This window comes from Neovison vison, chromosome 2 (assembly GCF_020171115.1).
Source record: "Neovison vison isolate M4711 chromosome 2, ASM_NN_V1, whole genome shotgun sequence".
Classification (NCBI taxonomy): Eukaryota; Metazoa; Chordata; class Mammalia; order Carnivora; family Mustelidae; genus Neogale; species Neogale vison.
This window is the reverse complement of record NC_058092.1, coordinates 97,073,481-97,098,001: the sequence shown is the minus strand read 5'-3', so window position 1 is coordinate 97,098,001 and position 24,521 is coordinate 97,073,481. Positions and strand designations below refer to the sequence as shown.

The following is a 24,521-nucleotide window of genomic DNA, read 5'->3' as shown; positions in this document are numbered from 1 at the left end:
CCAGGCTGGCCCCCAGTCTGCAAAGGCAGGACTCCCCAGCAGGCAGGGTGGAGTCTGGGAGCAAAGGATGAGGTCATGCCTGGCTCTGGGCCTCAGAGGCGGGTGATGGGAGTGGTCTGGAGCAGGGGCTAAACTTAGAAGCCTGTGGGTGGCTTCCTTGCCACCTCCCACTGGGTTTCCTCCCCCTGGACCTGGGGGCTGGGTTCCTCTCTAGAGTGGAGGGGTAAGGCCCAGGGCAGGGTGATAGTCCCATCCTCCCCTCTGGGGTCCGCTTGGGAGCTCAAGAAAGCCACAAGGCCAGAGGGGCCAGGCTGAGGAGACAAGGAAGCTTTTGCATAGAACAAGATTTTTGTTTTCAGTTTTTCTTCCTCCCCCTTCCCCCAGTTGTTAGCAGCTTGATGTGTCATTCTCCCCAGCAGGGGAGGGGGTGGAATGGCGTGGATTGTAAACTCCCTCCCCCAGTCTTCCTGTCCTGCAGAGGGGCAGCTTGGCTGGGCTCTGGTTCAGGCTGGGTTCTGGTTCAGGGTCGGGTGGGCGGTTAAGGCTTGGCTGGTGTGAGAAGGCTGTCTCCTGTGTCTTCAGAGCTCATTCCTCCACTCTGGCTCTACTTGCAGGGACAGGCCATCTTCTCCCTCCTGCTCCTGGGGGAGGTAGTCGTGACATTGGGGCCCTAGAAAGAAAAAGAGGTGAGCCTGTCTTCCTTAGCTCCTCCCCTTGCGCTATCCCCTACCTGGCCCCACCATACCTGAGGTAGAGGGCCTGAGCTTGCTCAGGCCCTGGAGGAAGTTCTGTCCCTGTTGCAGGTCCAGTTTGGCAGGGAAGGGGCACCCAGTGTACCCCCCGTTTTCTTTACAGAACTCCAGGAATCTGTGGGGTACAGGGACATTCACACAGAGCTGTGCAGGCCTAGCCGAGGCATGGCTTGGTCCTACTACACTGCCCTGTACCTCTGGGCGAGCAGCTTATCCTCCGTGAGACAACTTAAAGGGGGGTACTGAGGACCACCAGATGAACCACTGAATAGACCTGAGGATTAACTGAGCCACAAGGTGGTGCTTATGCAGCTGCACCTGCCCCAGGCTGGGGGTGGTGGCTCCTGAGAGGGATTACGGGGGTGCGAATGCTCACACTTTCCAGTCAGGGTCATGGCCCAGGAGGAGCGGGTTGCCCACCACGATGAGCAAAGCCTTGGCCCGGGTTACAGCCACGTTGAACCTCTGGAAGGAAGGAGTGCTAGGGTCAGAGGAGGGAAGGACCTGAAGGAAGGAATTGCTCACACCGGCCACCAGCCCTCAAACCTTGGGGTTCTTAAGGAAACCGAGGTTGAAGTCCAGATCCAGCTGCACGAAGCTCTGGCTGCTCCGCACGGTGGAGATGAGGATGACGCTGCGTTCTTGGCCTTGGAACTCTTCCACGGAGCCCACCTGGAGGGTGAGAGGCAGGGCCTGCAACCTGGGGCTCGCAGGGGAAACCGAGGGCCACGCCCTCTCCTCAGGGAGCCTGAGGTGAGCACCAAGGCAAGTGCAGAGACATCCTGCACATTTGTCACAGTGGAGGGACTGAGCAGGAAAGAGAGCATGTGGATTGCCCTGGAAGCTGAAACCTGAAGGGGGAGTCCAGGTAAGGGGTGCAGGCTAAAAGGGTTCTCAGCCAAGAAACAGAGCTGCGAGGACTTGGTAACCCAGAGCAGTGGTTTTCAAACTTCCTGAAAAAACAATCGCTAAGTACTTCTAGACAAACTGGAGGCCTTTAAACCTTCAAGCATCCACTCCGGCCACGTGCTAGATCACTTGAGGAGCCATAAAAAAATGGCCATGCTCTGGCTCTGTCCCCAGAGAGCTGTGCCAGCAGGCCAGGTGTGGCTCTGGCACCGGCTTCTAAAAGCTTTCCAGGTGATTCTTATCTGCAGCCAGGAGCAAGGACCGCCATCTGAAGAGTCAAGGTGCAGACTCACTCACAGGGTGGGAATGGTGAGCGAGACACACCACCACGTGACAGGGCAGGCAGGCTGGGAGTTGGGACTTTAACCTCAGGACAGAGGCCTCAGACAGCCTGGAGCTAAGAATCAAGAATCTGCTGGGGTGCTTCTTGGTCCCTGCCCAGGAGGACAAGCCAACAAGCTGGGATCTGCAGGAGTGAGGGCCGGGGTGAGCCCCCTTGTGTCTCAGGCAGTTAGGGTGGGGCGCCTGGGGAGGTCTCTGGAAGCGGAGGGACATTCGGGAAGGGTGAAACAGTGGTGAGTGTCACCTTCAAGTCTTTGATGTCATCCAGTCCCCGAAGCTCCTTGTCAAGTCTGGTGATGCAATGACGGATTTTTTCCACCTGGAAGATGGGGACAGGTGCCTTTCTTTCATGCTATTACCCTAGTGCAAGAGGGAGCCAGGCAGGAGGCCAGGGAGCTGGGGGGCAAAAGCTGTCATAGCTGACCACTCAGCTCTTCTGAGCTCAGGAGAGGCATGAGCTCCTGGAATCTCCATCTTGTGGTCTGGCTATGGAGGAGGTACGGTCTAGTTGCTGAGGCAGGGGGTGGGGAGGGAGGTGTCACACCCCCAACAGGAACTGAGGGCCTGACCTGCTTCCGATAAGGAGAGATGACGCCCACGCTTCGAGGGCTCAGGCGGGCTTTGCCCTTCTTGGAGGAGGGGGCCAGGAGCAGCTTCAGGTAGGAGGTCACTGTGGCAGCCTCTTCTGGGTTGAAGAAGGATGGACTGTTGCCCTCACGCTCGTCCTTGCCCATTACGCCGTGAAAGATGATGGGAAAGCCCTGGATAAGGGGTCAGGGGAAACCTTCAGCCAGACCCCCTGTGTCCCTTCTCTCCCAGCCCCACACCCACCCAGGGAATGTGGGACACTGGGCCAAGGGGACAAAGCCTGTGACTTTTGCTCAGACCCGCCTCCTACCTTGTACCTTCAGTAGAAAGGAAGCTAGGACACAGGGGCAGCAACCGGAGCCCCTGCCCTGTTCAGCCTCACCTGTCGAGGCAAACCCTCCCAGCGGCAGAAGCGCTCTCGGTCCACAACGTCAGCACAGGCCTGCAGCTCTTCTTCATAATAGAGTCGGTTAGGAATGTCCAGTATGGTGGGGTGGGACCTGGGGGGCAGGGGGAGGAAGATTACTTCCGCCCCACCCGTGGGGTCTCCCACAGCATCCCCTTGCCGCCCACCCTCTGTGGACGGCAGACTCGTGGGACTGCAGTGTGTGGCTGGACACTTGTAATTGCATGAGAGGCAGAACCCAGCAGGGGTGCTAGTCAGAGAGCATCTGGTCCATGGATTTCCCGGGCCAGTCAAATTTAAAAGGAAACCACAAGAAAGGGGGAACCCATCCTCAGGTTTCCATTTTTGTCAAGGAAGGACAGTACAAAAACAATTTTCATCTACTACTTCCATGATTTGATGAAATAACGTGTTAAGCCTAAAAGAAAGAATAACACAACAGCTACCGCTGGGTGAACGCTTGGTGGGACTTACCAAGGAACTGAGAGCTTAGAAATTCATCTGAGCATTTTAGGTACATGAACTCACCTAAATCAGGTACGGCTCTTTAATCTGAATAACGATTAGGTTTATGAAAAGCCACACTGTCCGGATTTTCCTGATTTCCCCTCAGACTGCCGGGAGACCAGACAAATCCCCCAATACACGAATAAGCAAACTGCTCTAGAGTGAAGCCACTTGAGATGTCAGAGCCCGTGAGCAGCAGTGATGGGGCTAGAACGGAGGTCATGGGATACCCATGGCCCACTCCCAAGCTCTGAGCAGTGCCGGTAGGAGGGAGCCCCGGGCGGGGACTGCATGGAGCAGGTGAAGGCGCAGACTGTCAGTCACTGTGAGGGGTGGGGTACCTGTAGTTGCGCAGCAGCTTGGTTATGAACTGAGGGTCATAGCCACTGGAGCCCTTCTTGTACAGGGTGTTGTAGGTCAGCAGCCGCTCCAGCAGGGAGTAGCCCAGCCCATGCTTCTGGGTCAGCGGGGAGCGCAGCACAGGCCCCAGCTGCCTAGGGTCTCCTGCCAGCACCAGCTGCCCTCCCGGATTTTCTGTTTCCTTGACTTCCATCAGCCCTGAGAGGCGGGGTGCCGTGGGGACAAAGTTAAGCAGTGGGACGGCCCCCAACCCCATGCAGCATGGTTTACACGCAGCCCGCCCTGAACCCCTCACCTGCTATGGCCACCAGACTCTCAGGCTCCATGGAGTGGCCGGCTTCGTCGATGAAGATGTGTGTGAAGTGATCAATGGGAAACTGAGCTGAGACCAGCCTGGGAAGCGTCAAGCGGACCAGGGGTCACATCTGGGCACCTGACCACCAAACCAAATGCCCACCCAGGCCAGCCTCTCGCCCCACTGCCAGGCACCGTTCTTTCCCAGCCCCCTACCTCCTTCCTTAACACACACACTTCCCACCTGCTGGCCGTGATGAGCGTGGTAATCAAGACTCGATATTCCTGTAGCTTCTTCTTGGCGGGAAACACATAATCCCCCTTCTTTGGATCCCAGTTACAGCAGGGCTATGGGGTGCGAAGGGATGGGGGAAATCAGCCAACTCTGCCCGTCCTCACCCTCATGCTGGCTCTAGGTCTTCTAGGCCATTTTATTCAGCCCCTCACTTCCCACACAGGGAAACAGAAGGCCCGAGAGGGGTCCCGACCCACCCAAGCTCCCACAGCAAGTATCAGAATCCAGGTAACCTCATTTCCTGGCCCCAGTATCCACCCTGAGCCATACCTAGCACTTGCCGTCCCTCAGCCCGGCATACATCTCCAGGTACCTTGATGTCCTCGGGTACCATGCGGATGTCCCTGCTGGGGGCCAAGAGGCGGTAGATGGAGCTGGGCAGGTGGACCCGGAGCCGCTGACAGAGGAGGTCAGCCCCTGAGTTGGACGGAGCGCAGGCCAGGATGTGGGCTTTGGGTAAGTGTTTCACCACCTGGAGTGGGAAGAAGCACGGTGTGGGAAGCAGCCTCTTTGGCTCCAGAGGGGACGGGACCTGATTGTGACTCATGTTGGCATGGGGTGGCATTTATGTCCCAGACCTGAAGGAAGCAGTGACCCAAAAGCCAAGTTCTAACCCCTTCCTCCCAACCACCCCCCCCCCCCCCCGCCGCCAGGTTCAAGTCTGCACTTGACTGCTGGAAACCTAGTGTAGTAAATATTCGAGTGTATAATGGCCCAAAAGTGACTGGTGACTCCGAGTCATGTGGAACCCACCCTGCCCAACAATGCTCAGCGGCCACACTGAGTCTTGATGCCAGCCAGGGGGTGATCAGGGAGTGGAAGCACCCAGAATCTAAGAGCTGCTCGGTCCCTGGGGGACTTCAGCGTAGGCCCCGGGTCTCTGGTCAGGCCCCACCTGCTTGATGGCTTCCACTAGGGTGACAGTCTTGCCAGTGCCTGGAGGCCCAAAGATGATGTAGGGGGCTGGGCGGGTAGTGCCCATGACAATGTACTTCATGGCCTGCAGCTGCTCAGGGTTCGACTCCAGACTGCGGTCGTACAGCCTGGCAGAAGGGCCAGAAACAGGATGTCAGCTGGCGTCCCAGAGGCCTCCCCGATTCCATCCCCAATGCCCCACACTCCCAAGTGGCCCCAGAGCACCCCTGCCCATTCTCACTTGAGCTTCACATCTGAGGGCAGCAGCGGGACCCCACGGGAGGCCGTGGGAAAGAGCATGGGCCACAGTGGCCAGCGCCCTGTGAGTTCCAGGGCGCGGTGCTGCACGCGCAGGGGCTGGCGGTTGAAGGTGAAGTTCACCTTGAAGGTCAGCCCATCCACAAAGCGGCTGAGGAGGCTTTGGGAAAAGAGGGGGGAAAGAGCTCTGGTTAGGGGCCAGGATGCTCTGCATCTATCCTGATTCCATTCCCACTTTTCAAAACAGCCATATGGAAACTGCCCCCCCCCCCAAGGAGAAGCTGCTACTGAGGCATCTCAGGGCTACCCCTGAAGAAAAGCTCTGTCCCTGGGGTCCCACTCATTTCAGGGAAAAACACAGCTGCTGCTCTGGCCGAAGAATTATCTATAGACCCTTCTAGCATCTCAAGGGTCCCCCGATACCCACCTCGTGGAAAAGCTCAGCTTGACACGGTCCAATTCCACCTTATGGACAAAGCCCTTATAGGTGACAGGGTTTTCCTGATGGGTCTCAGAAGACAGAAGTGCAAACAGGTGGTCACCCCGCAGCACTGAGGGGCGGCTCTCGGTCACCCCGGGAACCTGTGGGGGATGGACACAGGCAAGCTTCTATCCCAGGGATGCCTACTAGAGGGCCAGACCTCCTCTGAGGAGGTGGTGGTGTCCTTCTACCCCAAGACCCTTCTACTTGCCATGGCAGAAGCTTGGGGATGGGCAAGACAAGTCTCCCCAAAATGCACAGAGAGACTGAGCCCAGCAGTCCTTTTACCATTTCAGGACTTGAGAGCCAGATTCCCAGCCCATCCATTTGCCCTCTCAGCCAGCTCAGATCCTGCTCTGCCCTTGAAATCTTGCTCAAAACTCAGCTCCATGAGGTGCCTGGGTGGCTCAGTGGGTTAAAGTCTCTGCCTTCGGCTCAGGTCATGATCCCGGGGTCCTTGGATTGAGCCCCGAATTGGGCTCTCTGCTTGGCAGGGAGCCTGCTTCCTCCTCTCTCTGCCTACTTGTGATCTCTGTCCGTCAAATAAATAAAATCTAAAACAAACAAAACCTGCAACAACTCAGCTCCTGCAGGAATCTTCCCTGATCATTCCAGCCTCCCTGCCTCTCTTAGCAGGTGTCCTCCTCAGCACCTGTGTGCAGCACCCAATGCTCATGTGTTACTCTGGGCTTATGTGTACAACGCTTGACATCTGAGAGCCGGACAGGGATATAAGAATCATCCAGCCCAGCTCTGTACTTTCTAGCTAAGGTAACTAAGACCCAGAGACAGCAAGAGACTTGCCCAAGGCCACACAGCTAGTGGTAGCCACGTGTGGATGAAAACCCAGTCCCGCCCCCCCCCCCCCCGCCCTGCTCTAACAAGACACCATCAGGAATACAGAACGATGTTCTCTCCTAAGCCTATGGGCTGGCTGATGGAAGTCCACCCACCCCGCACCAGCCCTGAGCCCCGACCTCCAGGGTAAGCAGCCTCGGGTTTTGGTCCGCGGGGTCCCACGTCATGGGCACCGACTCCAGGTCGTAGTGCCGGATGTCATGTTCCATCTGTAGCTCCTCTAGGTGCAGCAGGAGCCGGAGCTTCACCTCGTAGTTCCTCCACTGCAGGCCTGTCTCCAGCTGGGCCCTAGCAGTGCCGGGGGAGTGGGGCGCGGCACGGAGGTGAGAACAGGACGAGTCAGGCCACCCCCATGCCCAGGAGCGGCCGCCCTCTCCCATCCAAGGCTCTGGGGCTCTGAGAGCACCAGGAATCAGAAGACTAGAAGGGCAGAGAAGCAGCTGGAAGCTCAGAAGCCTCGGTGCACAGAGCCCTAGCTCTACTCCTTCCTCCTAATGCCCCTGCCCCCTACTTCAGACCTGCCTTGGCATCCACACCATGGATACTATGGCCTGGAACATTCTCCCGCTAAGATGCTCCTGAGACATACACCCTCGCCTCATTCAAATGTCGTTTTCTGCTCTAAAATCACCTTTTCAAAAGAGGCCAGCACTAACTGCCCTTCACAAGACCGCATACACCATCCCTTTATCTGAAACTGTAGTGTCACCTGTGTTCTTCGGAGCACCTGGCACTACCTGAAATTGTACGATGGATGCCCATTTCCCCCCACTGCCATGGGCAAGGCCCTCATCACCTTGAACGGTGCCTGGCTCGTGCTGCGTGCTCAGTACAGAAATGAAGGAATGGCGCACAGGAGGCCGGGGACAGAGCTGTGGGGCAGGCAAAGAGACTGGAAGGCAGCACAAGGCGGGCAGAAGGGTGGCTCTTACTTTATCTCAGCGATCTCCTTTGGGGCAGTGAAGATACTTGTCCCCTGAAGAAGGATGGGGAGTAGCTGCCGGAGGCGAGGGGGTGGGTAGTACGTGCCCAGCGCCATACTCAGCTCCAGGTCATAGCCCTTAGCGCTGCAAATGGGGGGAAGCAGAGTGACCACAAGTCTGAGATCTCGCCCCTTCAGAGTGGTGGAGACAGCCCCTTCCCGGAAGATGCAAGAAACCCTTCTAGAAAACTGCTGCTGAAAGGGTCAGCAGCTTTTGCCCCAGGAGGCAGAACTTACTACCCCATGAGGCTGTGCATCCCAAGGCTGGACCATTCTTTTTTGGGAAAGAACCATACTTGGAAACATTAAAAAAACACATACTGGTGCGGGGGTCGGCACCTAGATGGCTCAGTGGGTTAAAGCCTCTGCCTTTGGCTCAGGTCAAGATCTCAGGGTCCTGGGATTGAACCCCGCATCAGACTCTTTGCTCAGCAGGGAGCCTGCTTCCCCCCTCTCTCTCTGCCTGCCTCTCTGCCTGCTTGTGATCTCTCTCTGTCAAATAAATAAATAAGATCTTTAAAAATAAAGAAAAAGATAAAGGAAGAAGGAAAGAACGGGCACGGGTTCCTTTGCGGGTGAAGTGTTCTAAAATGGATCACGGTGTTAGTGGCCCGTATCTGTGAATATACTGAGAACCTAAATTGCATACTTTAAATGGGTGAATTGTACAGTATGTGAATTATCTCCACAAAGCTACAAAAGGGAGAGAGCGAGGTCTACCACAGGCTGCCTGACAATCCATCATGCGATCGAAAATGCTTAGCATTTTTTCAGGGTCACCTGCAACTTTCTTCCCCGACAGAAAAGGTCTCTGAGGCCCAGAGGAGTTACAGACTCACTTGGGAAAGGGGCCCTGGCTCAGGCTCTGGGCTCTTCCCATGGGCCCCCACTGTCATGCTGGATACTGCAACCCGGACTGAGTTGGAGGGGAAGGTGTTACCGATCAGGTCTCTCTCCTTCCTCTATCCGGCTGGTCACTACAGGGTTTCCAGTGATCCGGGTCCGCTTGAAGGGAGTCGTGGGCTTCAACTGCGCAGCCAGGGGACTGTGGGCAACAGCGGCCAAGAATCGGGCGATGTAGAAGGTACCAGCTCCTTCTGAACCCGGCTCCCCAGGGCCCAGCAGCTCCCAGAGCACTGTGGCCGGGAAGTAGCCCACAAAACTGGTCTTGCAATGGACATGGAGCTCGTAGCACTCGCCTAGAGGAAGACAGCAGAGTGAGAGGGGACAGGGAAGGGACACTCCCCCAGGAGCCACAGCCCAGGGCAGGAAGCATCCCCTTCCCCTCACCCAAGGGACAACAAGTGTGTTTCCCGAGGCACCAACTCTTCCCAGGGCAAGCCCCTGTCTACCAAAGGCTTTTTCCTGTGGAAACCCACTCACCAGGGCCCAGTGGGCAGGGCAGCTCTTGTTCTCCATTGTAGAAGGCAAACTGGGGGGTCCGGCAGAGTGGGAAGAGGTGAGTGAGGGTGACAGGCTGAGTTCCTCCGTTCCGAAGCCTCAGGGTCAGCACCTCCTTGCGGTTCAAATCCAGGCGGATAAGGAGCTGCCCATCTCGGGCTTCATGGGGCCCCTGGACTTCCACGTCCACCCCATGTTTCCCGTGAAGATACTCAGCCCTGGGGAGAGTGGGAGTTAAGGCGGGGCTGGGACAGGAAGGGCCTAGAACAGGGGAGGCTGGCAGAGAACCAGCTCAGCTCAGGAACCCCACTGCCTCTCCCCAGTCGAGCTTGCTCCTTCCCCACCCTTCCCCCACTCCTTGAAGGAGGGCGCCTTACCCCAACCTGAGGCTACCAACTCTTCCCTCAGCCAGACGGATACCGGCCCCCACCCCCACCCCCATACCCACACACCTGTCATAGAAAATCTTGGCTAGCAGTGACTTGTGGTGTTTGCTGATGTCTGACCCCAGCTTCACTCTCCTCTTTTCTGGGAACCACACGTTGGCCCAGCGGTCGAGTCTGAAGAACCTGACCCGAGTCTTGGTGACGTAGGCCAGATTTGCAATCTTCATTCCATACAGCATGGAGGAGAAGCCAGGGGCAGGGGTCCCAAAGCTGCCGGAAGCAGAGGAGACTGGGAAGTGAGGGAAGGCAGGGGAGCTGGGTGGGGAGGGCGGAAGGGGACAATGTCTGCGGGTTGCTCTATGTGGGACATACCAGCACGGCTGCGGAACAGAACAGGACCCAGGGACAGAGACTCAGGCTGGGGGGTTCATAGGAATTTTTTAAAGTTCTCAGGGAATTCAGTAGGCTTCCCGAGACAAAATGTGATTGTTTAAAACAGCAGGTTGTAGACAGTGCCATTTCTGAGGAGGAAAGCCCAGTGCTGGGCTAGTGATTTGGAGGACTAAAGGCAGAGAAAGAAATGAAGCTTTTTGGCGGGGAGAAGGGAGGGGAACTATTTGGGACAGAAAAAAAGGTAGCAGCAACCCAGCGGAAAGAGCTGGGGCTAAGGGGAAGCCAACTGAGAGGATTCAGAGGGGTGGACCTGGGGTCCTGCCTGATGGTGGAGGAGGGGAGAGAGGGGTCAGAGAGCACAGATGTCCAGGGTGTGTGGGCAAGGTGGCTGATCAGACAGCAGTTTCCACCCGAAGTCAAAGGGTGCAGGTGGAACCCAAGCAGGAAGGGAAAGGATCCTTCTCCAGAGATCAAAGAGCTTGGTTTTGTGCCTAGAGAAGGTGAAGACAGGGAAAACTGGTCAGAAGGACAACAACTTCAAGGTTTAGTGCCTGGAATTCAGTTTAGTCAACACATACAGAGATCTTTATGTGCCAGACCCTGCGCTAGGCCCTGGGGGTTCAAAGGAGGCGAAAGACCCAGGCCCGCCTCGAGGAGCCCAGCACAGACTGAACACATGGATTCCAGCGTGCTGCCGGGGGCGGGGGGCGGGGAGCGGGGGGCGCAGCCAAGGAGGGACACGGAGCCAGGCTGTCTGCAAAGGCTTCCCTGGGGACAGTGGTCTGAACCGAGTCCTGAAGAACAAATGGGTGTTAACCAGGCACAAGAGCTCGGAGTGCAAAGTATGAGCCGAGGTGGAGGGCTATGTAAGGACAGGTGCTGGGGGCCACGGGGCCGAGTCAACCTCCCACTCGGCCCCAGGCTGGGTCACCTCGGCCTACTTCACTTCTCAGAGTCTTGCTTTCCTCCCCTGTGAAACAGGGATAAAGCCAAGTTCCCCGGCGGGGCTGCTATGACAGACGGGCGCTGCAGTGTCCGTCTAGCCAGGGCCTGGCACATAAGGAGATCTCTGTAAGGTGTGCACGGGTTAGCATTAGCATCACACAGGGTGGGGGCGGGCGTGGGAGAAGAGAACTACCGTGAGAAGGGCGGGGCGGGCGTGGTGGGAGGCAGCAGAGGTGGGCAGGACCAGGTCACGCGGGTTGGCATGCCAGGCCGGGAAGCCTGGACTTGACCCTGAAGGCAGCTCCCTTCCTCTCCTGGCAACCAGGAGCGGCGGGGGGCATCCCCACATGTGACATGTCCAAGATCTGGACCCTTGGACCGCCGACCACCCTCCCTCAGTGTGTTCTAGGGAACGAAAGCAAATGCTCGTTCCTAGGAAGCACGGTAAGCCCTACTTAACTGGCAAGGCTAACGCAGCATGGTCATTACTAGTGTGTAATGAGATCATTCATGGTCTGGACCATTCCCTGGTGCCCCCTTGCCTGTCACTCTGCCCCTCTCCCTTCTCACCCCAAGCAAATGAGAGTGATACTATTCGGGAAACTTTGAATCAGCTCTGATTTGTTTTAAAAAGATAGTCAATCATTTCCAAAACATAACAGAAAATGCTCAGTAAGCGGTACCTACTATTATTAGTATTCGTATTAGTAGTAACAGCAGTACTAAGAGTAGCAGTGGTAGTAGGAGTAGTAACAACTTACTTGCAGCCCACAGCAGAGGCTACACTGTGGTTACAGAACCCCCGCGGGTGGTGGGTTTTAAGCAGGGGAGTGGCAAGGTCTTATGTGCATTTCAGATCACTCTGGCACCAGGACTGGTGGATTTGCTGGAGGATTTGCTGGAGGCAAGACTGAAGGCAGGGACACCAGTTAGAAAAAGGCCATTGCAACAGTCCAATTAAAAAGATGACAAGGGCCTGCACGAGGAAGTGGTAAGGACAGAAGAGGGGCTCTGCAGATCGGACAATGTATTTAGAATGTGAAATGACAGGAGGGGGGAATGGAAGCAGGGAAGAGGGAGGCGTCCAGGATAGTACTCAAATCCATGCCTTGGTTTCCGGGAGCATTCCTGGGATAGAAGGGAAAGATAAGAGGAGGAGGAGGAGGACACTGGAGGGCTGACCATGACCTCTGGATTTGGACACGCTCAGTTCGAGATTCCTGGGGTCCAGAGGCAGCTGGTTGCAGGAGTTGGAAACCGAGAACTCAGGCCAAAATCAAGCCTGAGCCCAGACTAACACTCAGGAGATCCTCAGCGGTCGTTCCAACCACAGAGGTGTGTGGGATCTCCCCAGGGAGTGTGAGTCTTCTGAGAAGAGCCAAGACCAGGGGGACCCAAGGAGGAGGAGAAAACTCCCTAAGAAAGGGAGGAGAATCAGCTGGAAGTCTACAGGCTCAAAGGCTGCCCAGAGGTCCAGTCACAAAGGGTCCGAAATCAGCAGGAGTCACTGCCACTCCCCAGGGCCCCTCGATAAGTACCCCAGATCGAGTACAGGCTCAAATGCCAGTGGATGCCAGCTATGGGCATCTTCTATACCTGACCCTCTCAGGCATCTGTACACTCCCCTTTCTGAGCCATGGGTGGAATAAAGACTCACATGCCCCCTAACTCCACTTGAGGAAACAACAGTGCAGGTACCTAGAGATGCAGCAGGCTCTCAGCATAGTGCCAGGGAGCAAGCCAGGCTCCAAGGCGGCTGCGCAACCCCCAGATTGCAGCCCTGTCTCATAGTGGGGGCAGCTGCTTGCTGTCATCTTCGCACAGCTGTGGCCGGCGGGAAATGGAGGTCCAAGGCAGCCAGATCTGGCTTTCAAGAGAAACCAGAATCGTGGCGACTGGGTGGCTCAGTCGGTTGGGCATCTGACTCCCATTTCGGCTCCGGTTATCATCTCCTGCTCTGGAGATGGGAGTCGCCCCATGTCAGGCTGCCTGCACAGCAGGCAGTCTGCTTCCCCTCTGTGCCCCCTCTCTCAAATAAATGAATCTTGAAAAAAGAGAGGGAGAAGCCCAAATCAAAATTTGAATGTTTAGTCTCCTAGTTTTGGAAACTTGTGCATGGGCACAGAGCCAGGAGGAACTCAACTTTGCAAGTTTTGCAACTTCTGCCCGGATACTACCCACTATCTCAGTATTTCTCAAATTACTCCCCAGCCCTATCACCACTCCCCAAATTCCCTTATCCCAGGTCTAAGGCAACAGTCAGAACAAAAACATTTTTTTTTTCTCCATCAGAAACTTAGTACATGCTTGTGGGGAAGAAAGTCCCTATTCTTGTACTCTTCATCTAGTCACCCAGATTTCTAGGAAGAAAGATGAACACATCCATCCAACATGACCAGATGAAAAGATGTTCCAAAGGCAGAGAAATGCAAATTACAGTCAAACCGAGACACCATTTGACTCCTGTTAGACCGACAAAAGTGGAAAATCATCAGAGCATGAGAAGTGGGCTCTCACATACTACTGGCAGAAAGGGGAAGTCCAACCACCTTTTGGGGAACAATCTGGAACATATCCGAACATGTGAAATACAGGTCTCCTTTAACCAAGGAACTGCATTCCTGGGAAGGTACCCCATAGAAAGAAAAGTGCCTGTGTAAAGTCCTTGAGCGTCTGCCTTTGGTTCAGGTCATGATCCCAGGATCCTGGGATCGAGTCCCGCATCTGGCTCCCTGCTCAGCGGGAAGCCCGCTTCTCCCTCTCCCACTCCCTCTGCTTGTGTTCCCTCTCTTGGTGGGTCTCTCTATCAAATAAATAATTTTTTAAAATCTTAAAAAAAAAAAAAAAGGATCTGATCTGACAATACTTAGCAGACGGTTGAATAAACTGTCAACACCCACACACGGGAAGCTAGGCAGCGGTGAAAAAGAATCACACCCACCCAGATGCCTAAAATTAAAAAGGCCAACAACACCAAATGTGGGTGAGGATGCAGACACACCAGCACACTCCTGCGTTGTCAGCTGGAGTAGAAATTGGTGAAATCACTTTGGAAAAAGGCGCCGTTTCGTGTCAAACTAAACATAGGATGCCATGTTCTTATTCTTAACAAAAAGAGTATTACATGTGCAATAAAAATTCCATTACTAAAACCCAGTATAGACCTTGCACTAGTATTTATCCAGTAAGTACTTGCTGGGAAAAATGGGTGCAAGGATTAGCAAGTAAATTCAGACTACTTTTGTTTTTTTGAAGATTTTATTTATTTATTTGACAGACAGAGAGTGAGAGAGGCAACACAAGCAGAGGAAATTGGAAAGGGAGAAGAAGCAGGCTTCCTGCTGAGCAGAGAGTCCGATGTGGGGCTCGATCCCAGGATCCTGGGATCGTGACCTGAGCTGAAGGTAGACACTTAACCTCAGCGCCAGCCAGGTGCCCCCAAACTATGCTTTTTTTTTTTTTTTTTTAAAGATTTTTTATTTATTTGCCAGAGAGAGAGAGAGCAAGCGAGTACACACAAGCAGGCAGAGAGGCAGGCAGAGGCAGAGAGAGAAGCAGGCTCCCCGCTGAGCGAGGAGCCCGATGCGGGACTCGATCCCAGGACCCTTGGATCATGACCTGAGCCGAAGGCAGCGGTTTAGCCCACTGAGCCACCCAGGCGTCCCCCAAACTATGCTTTTATGGACAAAACAGATCACACTGCGAACACTGAACCATAGGCTGGCACCAGAGCGCTGCTGGGCAGGAGTCTGGAGTGTTACATGTCAGGTGGGACACATGGTCCAGACTTGGACATATATATAATTATATAATATTACATACCATTATAAATGTGGTAAGTATATAACTCACATACTCCTTTACATATAATATATAAATATATAATACATATAATACATATAATATATAAATATATATAAAATATATAACATATAATATATAAATATACTAGGACACCTGGGTGGCTCAGTGGGTTAAAGCCTCTGCCTTTGGCTTAGGTCATGATCTCAGGATCCTGGGATTGAGCCCCGCATCGGGCTCTCTGCTTGGCGGGGAGCCTGTTCCTCCTCTCTCTCTGCCTGCCTCTCTGCTACTTGTGATCTCTGTCAAACAAATAAATAGAATCTTAAAAAAAAAAACACACACTAATAAGTTCACATATAAATAAATATAATATATATAAATGGAGGCAGGGAGTAGAAAGGAGTGAAATAAAATGCATGAAGACCAAGCCCCAGTCACTCTACTTTTAGATGACTATGTACATTTGAAATTATTGTTATAAGCCAAAAGAGTAAATTATGTCTGACTTAAGCGATAAGACCTATTTATCAGTAACTTGCAGGAAGTTGAGAAATGGGCTCAGGAAACTGGCAGGAAGTAGGGAAGGCTGAGCAGCAAGACCCTAGACAAGGTCACAACGGAGGATGAGTCCGGGAAACTTTGCTGCCAACCACCAAAAAAGAGGTCAAGCAGCTTGCCTAAGATTTAAAAACAACAATAAACACGTATCTACTCTGTGATCCAGCCAAGTCTCCCAGGTATATCCCCAAGTGAAATGTACAACAATGTTCACAGCCATTTTATTCAACATGGCCCCAAACCCACAGCAGGGTCCACGAACAGAACAGAGGAACAAACTGTGATTTGTATTCAGACGCAGTATAGTACTCTGTGATAAAAAGATGGTGATGAACACAGCACAGATGAATCTTAAAAACATGGCACTGAGGGGAGCCAGTCTGGCTCAGGTGATAGAGCTCGCCACTCTTTAGCTTGAGGTCATGAGTTCGCACCCCATGGATGGGGTAGAGTTTACTTAAAACAAACAAAACATTATGCTGAGTGAAAGGTGGCTTTCACAGGTGTCCATACCTGGGGTGCCTCCTGGTGTCTGCTCAGGTCAGGATCTCAGGGTTCTGAGATGGGGGCATGCTCAGCGAGCTCAGTGGGAAGTCTGGGGATTCTCTCTCTCCCTCTGCCCCCCTTCTCAGATAAATAAATCATAAAAAAAAAAAAAAAAACCCCACAAAGTGTATACCTCTTGATTCCATTAAAATCAAGAGTGGTTTCCTCTGGGTGGGTAAGGGTGAGGACCCACCAGGAAAGATGGGGTAACCTTTGGGGGTGATGTCATATTCTATGTCCTGACAGAAACCACACACGATATATGATTTGTTAAAACTCACAGAATGGTGCAATTAAAATGCAGTCTGTAAGTGTCACTTAAATTTTGAACTCTTACAGTTAATAATTATCATGCTGAAGTCTTTGGGGTGAGGGGCACTGAAGTTTGTATCTTACATAGAAATGTACTGAAAACACGAAGACAGACTGATGGGCAAGTGTGCAAAATACTAATTAAGAAATCTAGGTGAGGGTATCTGTGTGTTCGTTGTACAGTCATTTCAACTTTTCTTTTATGTTTGAAGTTTGTCATTAATAAAATGTTGGGGAGGGGCGCCTGGGTGGCTCAGTTGTTAAGCACCTGCCTTCGGCTCAAGTCATGATCCCAGGGTCTTGGGATTGGGTCCCACATCAGGCTCCCTGCTTATTTTTAAAAAATAAAATAAAATAAAAATTAAATTATATTAAATGTTGGGGAAAAAATTCCAATTATGTATTAGAGGTCTACACTAGATGATCAGGAAGGATTTCTGTGATGTATTGCTGAGTAAGAAAAGCAGAATACGGAAAATGCATGCATCATGATCCTTTTTATTTGTCTGTTTATTTTTTGAGGATTTTATTTACTTGACAGAGACAGATGCAATGAGAGGCACAACACAAGAGAGAATGTTAGAGCAGAGGGGAGAGGGAAAAGCAGGCTCCCTGCTGAGGAGGGAGCCAGATGCGGGGCTTGATCTCAGGACCCTGGGATCATGACCTGAGTGCAAGGTAGCTGCTTAATGACTGAGCCTCCCAGGTGCCCCAGCATCACCCTTTTTAAATAAAACAACCCAAAGAACACCCAGGTTGATAACATGAGTTTTCTGAGCATGGGACAGAAGGTGGAAATGGGAGGTGGGATGCTGATGTGGGGTGGGACCCACAATAAACAAGGACATATTATAATGATCCTGGGGGGGGGGAGGGTGCAAACCGACAGAGGTGTGATGTAAGTTTGGGTTCATAAAGAGATAAATGATGGGGTGGACACCCAAAGGATCAAAAAACTTCTGAACAATACAAACGTGTAACCCAAAGCATTAAGGGCCCTCTCTCCCAAATACCAATTAAACTGTTTGATGTGTAATTTTTCTATATGTACTTTTTTATATAGACTTACAAAAAAAAAGGTTTTATTTATTTATTTGACAGAGAAAGCTCGTGCACAAGCACTGAGAGCAGCAGGCAGAGGGAGAGGCAGGCTTCCTGCTGAGCAGGGAGCCGGATGTGGGACCGGCACCCCTAGAAGGCTCCACACCCAACGCTGGGTTTGAACTCACCACCCTGAGATCAACATCTGAGGTCAGGGGCGCCTGGATGGCCCACTGGGTTAAGCATCTGCCTTCAATTCAGGTTATGATCCCAGGTCCTAGAATGGAGCCCCCAAATCAGGTTCCCCACTCAGCGGAGAGCCTGCTTCTCCTCTACGTCTCCATCTGCTAATGCTCTCTGGCCTTCTCTCTCAAATAAGTAAAATATTTCAAAAAAAAAAAAAAAAAAAAAAAAAAGACCTGAGAAGACCTGAGATCAAGATTTGGACACTCCACCGACTGAGTCACTCAGGTATCCCAAGACTTTTTAAGCACACAAGTTTTTCCTGTGTGCTGCACACATTCTCCTACAACAGACTTCTTTCACCACCACGGACGGATATCCTTCTGGGACATTCTACCAAGCTGCCTCGCTCATCCGGATGGCTGCAAAGAACAGCACGGTATGAATGTGGGTGGTGTGTTTCACTATTTGTCCAGTAACAGACAGCTAGGCACCTACAATTCCTGGCTATTTCAAGTGTTTTAACAACCATCCATGCACAAAAACTCTTGTAGGAAGTTTATGGGACAAATGCCTTCAAAGTAGGTCTTCTGGGTCAAACAGACTCTTCACACCTTCAGAAAGTTCTGTCACATTGTCCTCTAAACGGGTTGTATAAACATAATATTACCACCAACAAGTATTTGAAAATACCCTTTTCCCACGCCCTAACATCAGAAATCTTCAATCTTCTCAACTTCTGACAATCTGATAAAAAAAAGAATCTTGCTTAAATCTGCATTTCCCCAGATCACTGACACAGTCGACTACCTTTCCTTCCGTTGGTTAGTCATTTGTGTTTCCTCCCCTAAACCAACAGGAATTACCACCAAACACAAATATGACATGCCCCTCCCCCATGACTCCGCCATCTACAAGATGGCATCAAACCTTTTAAGGCGGCCTACTTGGATCCTCTTCAGAACAAGGACACTGCACACACAAAACAACATCAGCAACAGGAAACATTTACTGAACACTCCTGTTTGCCGTCTGAAGTCCCTGCGCGCATTATCTCTTTTAATCCTCACAACCAAGTACCGACTATTATCACCCCATTTTAGAGAAGACAATACCGAGGCACAGGTTCTCGTGTCAACCCTCCTCCACGGTACCTCGGCCATTCCCAACTATTTGGATCATTCTCCAGACTTCCCTGTCCCCATGGGCATCCTCAGTCTGTAATGCCCTGCCCTTGGCCCCTGTCATTTGTTTGGTGAACAATAATGAATCTTTTTAGATGCGGTGCAGGAAAAAGTAGCTAGAGGAATGGCATTTCAGAACAAAATATCAAAACTGGCAGCGATCTTAAAGGGACATCGAGTTCTGTGTTTTACCAACTGTGAGTTGCAACTCTCATTAGTGGGTCAAGACCAGGATTTTTATAAAACTGAAGTAGAAAAGGACAAAAAAATAAAAATCAGAGGGCACAGGGAGTGAGGCTCTTGAACTGCTTCAAGGACACAGACTGTCCTGTGAAAGCGGAGTACCCCAGGCTCCGAAGTAAAATGTATTCTTTCCGCCGATACAGGTCTAACTACCCAGCTATTCTCTATGCAGGAAGCCAGAGGGATTTTTCGAAAATCGTGAATCCGTCAACTCCTACTTTGAAACTTTCTGTGCTTTCCTATTTCTGTTAGGATTAAAAGTAAGCAAACAAACAAGGCCTCTCTGGCAGCTGGCAAGGTCCTGCCCCATGGAGCCCCTGCCTCCCTCTGGCCTCCGGTCACGGTCACTGAGTTCACTCTAAGGTCGTGAGGGTGCTACTCCCTCAGGGTCTGGAATGCTGTCCCCTTCCCCCTTGGCATCCGGGAACTCCTGTTTATCGTCTGAGATTAGGTTCCAACATCACTTTCTCCGAGAAACCTCTCATTCCTAGACCAGGTCAGGTCTCCGAGTTCCATAACTACCATCGCGTCCTGGACCTTTTGTTCCAAATACTTATCATGACCATAATTAAATAAGGACGTTTCACGGCCGCCGCCTTCCTTAGGTTCGTTCTGTGCATCTACAGCGCATCTACAGCCACTCGCAGAGTTTTGCTTTGCTCACAGGAGGTATCCAGCCAAGATTTGTTGGAAAAAAAAAAAAAAAAAAGGATGAGTCTCCTGCCCAAGGCGAGAGCACTCTTCTCTGGAAACTTCTCGTGACACCCCCCCACTCCTCATTCCAGCCATCACTGGAGTAATGACAGCTACCACTTCCAGAGCCCACGTAACAGGCTATGCAAGGTAAAGGCTTTACCTAGGATAGCTCATTCTGGCCTCGCCCAAGCCCAAGAGGACAACATACTTTTATGCATGTTCACAGGAAAATTTAGATAGTTGTTCAAAATCCAGTGCTAAACTCATAAGTGGCCCAGGAAAGATTTGAACTCCAGCTATCCATCTCAACTATCCCAGCCCCTGAAGTATTCTATGACGTTTGTCTCCACATCTGCCACGGTCCCCCGCCCACCAGACTAGATCAGAGGCAGGAACCAAGGAAGAGTCTCATTAAACCTATCCGCTAAATAATGAACGATGGGGAAAAAGCAGAAAGTTGGCCGCAGAGCATCACAACATCCTGAAATAACCCAGCTGGATGGGATGCACCCCTCCCAGCATAGGAAATCTCCACCAGACCTCCTGATAGGGGGTGACTGGCTATGGTTCTCCGGCAGCCCACCCTCTCGAAGATCAACTCTAGATCCACTTGACTTACTAATTCAATGACATCCTGACAGGACTTACAGAGGGTCTACTCCCTACCTGGTTCTAGGCTGGGGTCAGAGGAAGGTGCCAATGTGACAAAAAGCCTGTGACAGTGTGGTTGGGGAGCCAGCCACAGACCAGCTCCAACACAACACAAGTGTACCGGGCTATATAACCTGGCTGTGAAGAATGAGCTCACAGAGCAGCAGTGTATTCCCACTGGGAGGAAGAGGGCTGATGTCACAGCATTCCAGCCTGGGTTTAAAGGATGCACTAATAAAGAGCTCTCTAATCTTAACAAATCTCCAGCCAGCAGGCATGGGGAGGTAGGGGGGCATGTTGAATGAACCTAGTTCTGCCTTCTGGAGGGGCAGGGAAGTATAAACCTCTCCACCAAGACTGTCTTCAAAATTCAACGATTACTACCTTGTTCTCTCCAGTGTCTCTTTTTAAGGCACACATTTCTCCAGTTTTTAAGTATCTTTACACCCAACAGGAAGCTTGAACTCATGACCGTGAAATCAAGAGTGGCACGCTCTACCAACTTGCTAGCCAGGTGCCCCTCTTCCTTTTTTTTTTTTTTTTTTTTTAAAACTAGGTCTCATGACAGAATATGAATAAACACAGAATCTTTTTCTCCTCCCCCTTCGAGAACTAAGACTACCTCTGGCCTTCAAATCCAAGGCCAAAGCCAAGGTCAATGTCACCTTCTCCAGCAAATTCCCATACAGAGAAGTGGAACCTATTTGCATAAGAAGACACAAATTTCCCTAATAATGACAGGGGAGTGGTACCTTATTGGCATACAAAACAAATGCATATAGTAAAATTACTTATGAAACCCCTTATATTCACCCACAGTGCACATTACTTTTGGTTTTCCATATATGCCGTCAGAGTCTGCGTTTTCCCTGGACTGGAACACACTGCCTAGTTTTGGTTCAGAGCTGATAAAAGACTCTCTCCTAGACCCAACTTTAGTTAGGTTCCTCTGAACCTCTTCTCCATTAGCCCTCAACCTTGTCCCCCACCCCTTAATGTGTCCTTTTGGTAATCTCCCATCCACTGACCCCCCCCTCCCTTCTGCTGCTGGCTATCAATTCCCAGCTGTCTTTGCTGGGTTGGGAGTAGAGCTCGCTCTCCCATACAATACCCCTAAAATAAAGCCTAAATAAAGCCTTCTCCACTGGTCTACCAAGCATCCAAAATAATACATTAACAAAGCCAGAAGAAATAGTTGACTTGTGTTCAGGGCCACAAGGTACTTGTATTTCATGAACACAGGTGAATTCAGAGATGTTAAGTGCTGATGTCTCGATAGTCACTGCTCTTTCTTTCCTTCTCTTCAGCAGGTTTCTTTTCTCTATCATATTTCTCTCCGTATCTGACCATTTATGATGGTATACGCTATGCACGCATACGCCATGCCTATTACAGCCTCGTGCATTATTCCTCTGTCCCCCACAGTGCCCAGCACAGGCTGAGGGCATAAACAGGTCATAATCGCTGCCCCTTCCTCAGATGTTGCTCGAGCCTGTTAATGTCCCTCTTAAAACGTGACACTCATTACTAAAAACAAACCAAACCCAGATATGATCTGGTCAATATGGAGAGTCACTATGTCCTCCCCCCAACCCCAAACCACACTTCTATTAACACAGTCTAACACTTCTTTGACTCTTTCAGCAGCCACACCGACCTTCTGGTCTGTTAAAACCCAGAGCCTTTTTCAGGAGGTCGGTTATGAAGCCGACATCCCCATCGCCCTGTAGTTATTTGTGTAAGTCTTCACATTTATCCCTGTTAAATCGTGTCGTGGTTTTTCGGCCCAAGGCTGCAGCCTGTTGATAGGTGTTTGGGAAGCACAATTCGGTGGTTTGCCAGAGAGAAGTGTCTGATTTTCACTTAGATGCTAACAGGAAAAGGGGACCAAACAGCCTGCAGCCACAGGGTGAGAAGGGCCTCCAGGAGGCTGGCCCTGGGTCTCCATGGAGAAGCCACAGGTGCTAATGGAGATTTGGTACGCACGTAGTTTGCGCCCTTATCTTCTTTGCCGAGCTGCCCAAGATTCTCCCTCCGAACCCGGGTCTCCTCCGCTCCCCGGGTTAGCGGACCCCCTCCGCAGCAGCCCCTCGGCAGCGGGGCGGGGGTCCCCGCAGAGCCCGAGCCAGGGCCGGCCGCCAGCGGCAGGCAGCTCCCTCCCGCGGTCCCGCGATGCCTGGGTCCCCCACTCCCTGTCGAGCTCCCCTCCCCCCACGCCGAGCGCACCCCCCACCCCCGCGAGCGGCGCGTGAGCGCGGGACCCCGCTCTCCGCCCGGGGCCCGGGGCCCGGGCCGCCGGGGGGCGCGGGCTGCGCAGGAGGCTCTGCGCGGGGACCGGGTGCAGGGGCCCGGCCGGGCAGAGCGGGCGGGCTTCGGGCGGCGCTGGCGGGGCGTGGGCACGGCGCGGGAGGGGAGGTCTGCGCCGCCCCGGGACCGGCTTGCGCCACTGGGGGAGCTGCGTCCCTCCGCGCCCCGGGGCGGGAAGGGTGGCCCCGCGGAGGGGGTCGTGGCGGCGAGCTGGGCCCGCGAATCTGCGCCGGGGAGTGGGCCGGCCCGTACCTGATCTTGAAATCCCAGTTATAAACGGTCCGCAGCCGCTCGCGATCTGTCTCCATGTCCAGTCCCCGATCGACTAGGAAACTCTCGAAGCACTGGCCCGTCTCCCGGAGCTGCCGGCAGCTGAACTTACTGGGCATCGCGGCGGCGGCTGCGGCCCAGGCAGGAGGGTCCGTGGAAATGAAACTGAAAGTCGCCGCCGCGGATGTAAGTTGGCGGCCCTGGGATGCGGGTGCAACAGGGGGAAGCCCCCTAACTCTGACCCCTGGTCCTGCAAGCTCCCTTCGCCCCACCAGGATTCCCTCCTCTGTTCTTTTCCTACCTGAGCCTTCCCTTCGGTCTCTCCGTCCTATCCCCTCCCCCTCCTCCCATTAACTCTTTCCTAAGGAGTCTGACCCCTCCCTCAGGGCCCTCCCCTTACCCCAAGCTCCCTCCCCTGGCTTCTGGCCAGAATCCGAACGTGGCTACCGCCTGGGGCCCCCTGAGCCGCCCGGGAGGACTTCCGAGCCTCAGCTAGGGCTACTCCCACGCCCACCCCCTGGGGCCTCGGGACTTATTGAAAAGCAGGAGAGCAAAGGGCAGGGACTGGGACCTGGGTTGGCTGCGACTGGACTAGGGCAGCTCATCCAGCACCTCCCCCAGACTGCTAGGGACAGAAACCAGCGCGGAAGCGAGCGGCACGCCCCCCTCCCCCATTCTCCCTTCTCGGGCTTTTCAGACGCAGGGAGGAAGGCATAAGAGCCAGATAAGTTCGAGGGAAAGAACCAAGTGTTTCTGAGATAAAGGTGTGTACGTGTGGGAGGGAGGGACAAGGGGCTCCGCCGGCACGAAGAGTCATTACTTTTCTCAGCCACACAGGTTTCGTTTTAGTGTAAAGGCTGGTGATCCCTGCCCTTGAGCTACGTATTTGGGCACTTAATTGCATTCCAGTCTGTATTGCTCTTAATTGTTACGAGTATATAAGCAAGGGTTGCCCCAGTCATCAAAATCTCAGCCTGAGAGCGAGAAGCTCTTCTGCTAGGCAGTAACTGGTTAATTGTTACAGCATCAGTACCAGGAAGAGAAGTAAAAGAGCAGCGCTCTTCAGAAGACAAGACTATTAAGACAAACTAAGAGGGGTGGGGCTCCCACAATAAACATAAAATGAACCTCTGCATTTATCTATGCTCCCTAATAACACACACACACACACACACACACACACAGAAAATGGGGCAAAGATAATAAAAGTTATATAAAAATTTTCTTTAAACAAATATACCAGAGTTCCAAATATATCAAAGGTAGTGTTGTTCTCGGAGTAATTCCCCGTAGGAGGCCACACGTTCAGTCTAACCTAGTGCGAGGAACGTCCAGAACCCAGGTCACGCTCCAGCTGGGCTACTGTTGTGCCTTCTCCCAGGCCAACAACCAACTAAAGCCAGGAATAACAGATTTTAGCAACAGGAAATGCAAAGTCAGTGTGAACCAAAGCTAATGGCAAGGGGAAGACAGGGCAGGGGAAGTTCTGTATTAGAATTTACGTCTTAGGGGCGCCTGGGTGGCTCAGTGGGTTGAGCCGCTGCCTTCGGCTCAGATCATGATCTCAGGGTCCTGAGATCGAGCCCCACGTCGGGCTCTCTGCTCAGCAGGGAGCCTGCTTCCCTCTCTCTCTCTCTCTCTCTGCCTGCCTCTC

General features: G+C 52.6%; 1 protein-coding gene across 2 annotated transcripts; it reads right to left on the bottom strand.

The window, feature by feature from the left end:
- Positions 1-329: 329 nt before the first annotated feature.
- On the bottom strand, positions 330-23,223 carry MOV10 (Mov10 RISC complex RNA helicase). Of its 2 annotated transcripts, XM_044238925.1 has the most exons (21): positions 23,169-23,210; positions 22,850-23,032; positions 9,801-10,004; positions 9,331-9,566; positions 8,888-9,146; positions 7,898-8,032; positions 7,085-7,253; positions 6,054-6,208; positions 5,610-5,786; positions 5,349-5,496; positions 4,767-4,925; positions 4,403-4,506; positions 4,160-4,257; positions 3,846-4,062; positions 2,974-3,091; positions 2,573-2,764; positions 2,248-2,322; positions 1,299-1,424; positions 1,129-1,217; positions 746-867; positions 330-670 (listed from the first exon to the last, which is right to left on the bottom strand). In XM_044238925.1, exons 2-21 carry the CDS (start codon positions 22,984-22,986, stop codon positions 579-581), a joined length of 3,012 nt encoding a protein of 1,003 aa, XP_044094860.1. In that variant the 5' UTR covers positions 22,987-23,032; positions 23,169-23,210; the 3' UTR covers positions 330-578. The 2 variants fall into 2 exon arrangements, with proteins under 2 accessions (XP_044094860.1, XP_044094861.1); XM_044238926.1 differs by lacking the exon at positions 22,850-23,032 and having other exon boundaries at positions 23,169-23,223.
- Between the last annotated feature and the right edge of the window lie 1,298 nt (positions 23,224-24,521).